The sequence below is a fragment of the Sinocyclocheilus anshuiensis genome, unplaced genomic scaffold (genome assembly GCF_001515605.1).
Source record: "Sinocyclocheilus anshuiensis isolate Anshui unplaced genomic scaffold, SAMN03320099.WGS_v1.1 scaffold152, whole genome shotgun sequence".
In the NCBI taxonomy this organism is placed as follows: Eukaryota; Metazoa; Chordata; class Actinopteri; order Cypriniformes; family Cyprinidae; genus Sinocyclocheilus; species Sinocyclocheilus anshuiensis.
This window is the reverse complement of record NW_015555781.1, coordinates 1,841,907-1,847,177: the sequence shown is the minus strand read 5'-3', so window position 1 is coordinate 1,847,177 and position 5,271 is coordinate 1,841,907. Positions and strand designations below refer to the sequence as shown.

Below are 5,271 nucleotides of genomic sequence, written 5' to 3'. Positions count from 1 at the left end.
TATATATAATTAACGGAAGAGTTCAACCAAAAAATAAAAATTCCCTCACCCTAAAGTTGTTTTGAAAATTTGTACTACTTTTATGGTGCATTTATAGTTGTCTTGGTTATTATGTGTGTGTGTGTTAATGTGTGTATATGTACATGTATATGTATTTATTACAATATATATGCACAACACATACACACACTCATGTAGTTACTGTATGTATGTATTGCAATACATTATATACCTGTACATGTAATACATACCTACTTACAGTATATACATACATATACACATAAAATATGAAGAATTGTAAATAAAAATGAAAATTAAGAAAATGAACAATAAAATATAGATAGATAGATAGATTATTATTAATATTATTATTATAATATATGAAGGTGAATAAAAATATATATTAGGGTGAATAAATAATAACAGAATTTTTTTTCAGTTGAACCATTCCTTTAAAATCTATAACTGTAGGGAGTACATATTTGGTGCTTAATATTTCCCATGGTCTCATTTGTGTCAAATCAATGTGAAAAATCACTTATGACATGAATGAAACAAAAAACTTAATTATCGAGTTTTAAGTCACTTCTGAATAATGGATGTCCATCATGTCTGTATAATCCTGTCCTCATTAGAAACCAGAACTAAAATAAAAGGAAGTCTGAACAAAAGAGTGTAGGTATGTGGCAAAATGTGGGACTTACACTGAGGATAAAATGTAACACTAATTAAATTCTGCCAGCCAATCAGACTTATCTTCCTGCTGCGGAAACAGAGAGAACCCAAATGACATGCATATTTCCAGCAGAACATTAAAGAGATATTAAAATGATAGTCCTCTTCTGTGGGAGGTGTTCATGAACAATGAATGTGCTTGTTCCTTCCTTTTATCAGCCATGATAGGCATTTTGCTTGCTCCTTCCTCATTTCTCCCTCTGCCTCCGGAGCACACAAACCCCATAAAGCTTCTGATTGGCGCCTCTTTAGCACTTTGAAGAGCAAATCACTTCACAGCGTGTTTATAGCATGCGTGCCCATTTTACCTAATGCTAACAGCTGAGAATGATTACTTAATGGTGCTTTAGAGGAAAAATTCCACATTTGAGATTTGTTTTGGAAGTTGAGTTTCACTTTACATGATAGCAAAATGTCACAGAACCATCATTGCTCAAGACGTTTGTGTTATGACAGAACAACTGATGATCTACTTTTTATATCCATTAGGCACAAGACCATACCGAGAAAGTCGAGAAAAATTTTGAAGGTTGTAAAAGGCTTTTTGACCAGCCTTTTTGATTGCTTAGTATGACATGTTCAGTGAAGGCTTATTAATTGCCTTCACATGATACTGGCCTAAGATGACGTTTGCATGGCAATCGTGCAATAAATTGTAAATGGGATGACAGAGATCAAAGTCTTGGCTACAATGTGCATTTTACAGTCTGACATAAAAGAACATTGAAAGTTTGAAAGTGATTTTGAAAGTGATTCCAATGATATCGTTGCTCTGTGACACTATTGTTGTAGCTGTGGTGTGGCTATTCTTTAGATTTTAGAACGATTTGTAAAATTATATCTTTTTCTCATTTTCATTATAGTTATTGTCCTTGGTGTGAACGGGCCTTTACTCTTAATTCTGGTTCCAAAAACAGACCTACAACTAGAATAAAAACAACTGAAAAGGATCTATAATAACAAACCTGACCCGGCAATGGACATATAATTCTAAAACAAGCGTGTTGATGTGAATTAGTGACATTTTAAATGACATTTCACAGAACTAATCCTCCATTCACCTAAGAGAGAGAGAGAAAGAGAGAGCGCCTTGGCACTTCTAGTCAACCGTGTGACAAAAAGTGCAAAGATGCCAACTTTTTTCAGTCAGATAGCTCAAAGGCTTCAGGATAAGTCTGCCAGAGCAGCTACAGTCTGGAACACAAAGAGCAGCCTCAGTGAACATGGCACACACTGTCAAATGGACTAGACTCAGTAAAAGTATGACACATCCACACTAGATCCACTGACAGGGGCGAGGCAGCCAGAAGGTAAAGCTATCCAGACAAACCACACGCAATCAGGCTGTTCCAGGTGGATAGAGAGGATAAAACATTTTGAAATAGATTTACATGTCTGTTTGTTTGTTCGATAAAATTCCCTGGGCAGTGGGCACTGTTTCCTAATCATCAATATTTAGACTTGCAACAAGCCTGACTCCTTTGCATATCGTTTCAGTGTATACAGATACAGCAACTCAGACACACTTATAAATACATTGCTGTTAATTCCGATATGATAATGGAACATTATGAACATGATAAACATGTTTTGTTTTTGAAAAAAAGTATCTTATGCTTATCATGACTGCATTTATTAGAATACAGTAAAAACAGTAACACGGTGAAATATTATAACAATTAAAAAAAAAACTTTTCTGTTTGAATATATTATGTAATTTATTCCTGTGATGGCAAAGCTGAATTTTCAGCATCATTACTCCAGTCTTCATGTCACATGATCCTTCAGAAATCTTTCTGATGATTTTCTGCTCAAGAAACTTCTTCTCATGATCATCACATGATCAGTGTTGAAAACAGTTGTGCTGCTTAATATTTTTGTGGAAACTGTGATACATTTTTATCTGAAATAGAAATCTTTTGTAACATTATGTCTTTACTGACACTTCTGATCAACTTATTTCGCCCTTGCTGAGTAAAAGTAGGCTATTCATTTCAAAGGAAAAATCATTCTCCTATTTATAAAGTTTGAATATGTCCTGACAATAATAAAAGTACAAATTTAGCCATATACCTAATATTTCATGTTTTAAAATATATAATTATATACAATCTTAAATAAAAGTTACGTTACATAAAATGTTATCCAAAACACATACAACAACAGACCGTCTCCTCCCTTCAGCTCGCATCTTTTTCCTTGTCATTGCGTAGGTGAAACTGTTCCGTCAATCCGTCTCCGCTGAGGGATGTTTGCAAACGGATTCACATTCGACCTAAGAGGATAAAATACGACTTTAAACTAGCGGTGGGAAATGTGTATTATATCTATGCTATTTGTTTCAACCGTTTTGTGCATACCATAAGGCTGTTGCGTATATCTCGGTTGGTATCTATCTAATGCTCCGCCTGAGACTCTGAAGCCTCGGTGTTTCCTGTGTCGTTTGTCGGCTTTTGACAAGCTAGTCGTCAGCGATCTCATGTGGCCTACTGTCGCTGTAGCTTCGTGCTTCTGCTATACAGAGCTGAATGAATGAGCTAACCATGCTTCCTCGTCTCGGTTTGCCTAGTATTTAAAGTAATTAATTGTTCTCGTTTTTAACCGTGTTTCAGTTGTGAGAGTTTTGTGACTGAATATTATTAGGCTGCATGTTTTTAACTTATATTTATTTTTCAGGTGAAAGTTAATAATGGCTCCTCAACCCGTCATCCGATCAAGACAGACAGAAAAAACAATAAATGGAATCCCAACTCAAGTTGTCTGCACGGAATTCAGCAACTACATTTTTATAGTTTTGACACAGTATGGTAAAATTGGGACACTTGTGTCCATAACACCTGACACCAGGTCTGGTGAGATCAGCCTACCCATGTTCACTACCAGAGTACTGCTGGGAAAGGATGAGGTAATCAAGTTCGCTTTTGTTGGATAATCGATATGGCAGATAAAATCATGTTTGTGTTTCACCTTGTCCTTTTTGTTTCCTTTGCAGCCTCTTACACATGTCTACGCCAAGAATGTTGCAATGTTTGTCTCACAGGAATCAGGCAACCGACCGGTCCTGTTGGGCCTTTCGCTTAAAGACAGCAGTGCTGAAACTATGAAAAATGTTAAAGATATGATCAAAGCCTGTCAAGTGTGGTAAACAGGAGGTCACATGGCAAACTCACTATTTCTGGATGAGGAAAAATTACGTATCTGCACAATTTTTACAACGTAAATCTTGACTTGTCTTTTATGAATTTAGATGTACCCAAGACACTTGTGCAGAGAATGGTCTTACGTGCTGTTGCTATTGCACACTGCTTGAAAAGCTTGAATTTTAATATTAAAATTAAGAGTACTGTTCAAGATCACTTCTTTTTGCCCCTGTATAATGGATGTCTTTCAGATGCCCTAAGATTAAAGTTATATTTTATTACCTTTAATTTTTGGTGCTTATTTGAATGTCTCACACCAATCCCAAAGTCTTTGGAGTGGCACCTGGCTCAACACCTTTGTAAAATATATATATATATATATTTATACTTGATTCTTTTTTTCTCTACTATATTTGTCTTCCATGTATTCTATCTTCATTCACATCATACGTCTTGATTTAGTCTATATTCTATACTTCTTGAAATAGCCTATATTCTATTTTTTATTATTATTTTATTATGTGTGTGTGTATTTCCTTAATTCATTGTTGGTTCTGATGGTAGTTAAACTGTCGGACAAGGAACTAAGGACAAACATTTCATTGCTATATCCTATACATCAGTATATCCCATGTAATATGTATGTGATAAATAATGATTCCTGAAGCAAAGATGCATTTGAAAAGATTGGTAAAAACTACTTCAATGAGGGAAAGAACTACTATCATATGAAGAATTGCGGTTGCCAATTGTTTTAAAACAACTGAGAAAAATAAAACGATGTTAATAATAGATATAGGAAAAATATATTTAATGTTTATTGCAATATGCAAAGAGCGAAGGGAGACATGGGAGTGGGTGGGCGCTAAAGATTCTTTTGGTGAGATTTGTTTGTCATGATTTTCTGATTAGTGGAGATTTCTTCGTAGAACTGTGGGTAATGTAATATTCTACCAAAAATTATTTTGTTAAACATGATTATAAAAAAAAAAAAGTTGAAATAATGCATGTTGATGGCTTTAATATAGGCATATACCATGGACCTCATAGCTCACAGTAAAGGTTTAAGTTACAGTTAAAAATCAATTAATCTAGGTCTACTACAAAATAAATGTAATTACTTTCTGAACCTGACTGCTGCAACATATTCCTGTTGGAGAAGAAATTATTTTTACAACTAATCACTAATGTATATAGTGTGAATTAAGGTAATTTCTTTATGGCCCTCTTATATCTCAAAGTGGCCTGGAGTACCTGAATTATATCCTATATTGTGTTTATCAGTATGCACAGCGTATCAATTGACATTGCACGTGTGCAGCAAGAATACTGCAACTTTGATCGACAGGTGCTCGTCAAGTCACGTGACCAAGGACTAAAGTCGCAAGGTCACATG

General features: G+C 34.9%; 1 protein-coding gene across 3 annotated transcripts in view; it reads left to right on the top strand.

Annotated features, from left to right (window-relative positions):
• The window catches only part of LOC107674608 (proteasome (prosome, macropain) assembly chaperone 3), a 6,264-nt gene extending 2,050 nt beyond the window's left edge, over nucleotides 1-4,214 (top strand). The window contains exons 1-3 of one of the 3 annotated variants that reach the window (XM_016468632.1): nucleotides 2,899-3,042; nucleotides 3,412-3,640; nucleotides 3,728-4,211. In XM_016468632.1, the coding sequence (XP_016324118.1) occupies nucleotides 3,425-3,640; nucleotides 3,728-3,880 (369 nt within the window). In that variant the 5' untranslated portion in view covers nucleotides 2,899-3,042; nucleotides 3,412-3,424 and the 3' untranslated portion in view covers nucleotides 3,881-4,211. Of the gene's footprint in view, nucleotides 1-2,898; nucleotides 3,043-3,114; nucleotides 3,313-3,411; nucleotides 3,641-3,727 lie in introns of those variants that run through there. The other 2 variants (XM_016468633.1, XM_016468635.1) reach the window with 2 other exon arrangements.
• Nucleotides 4,215-5,271: the final 1,057 nt, after the last annotated feature.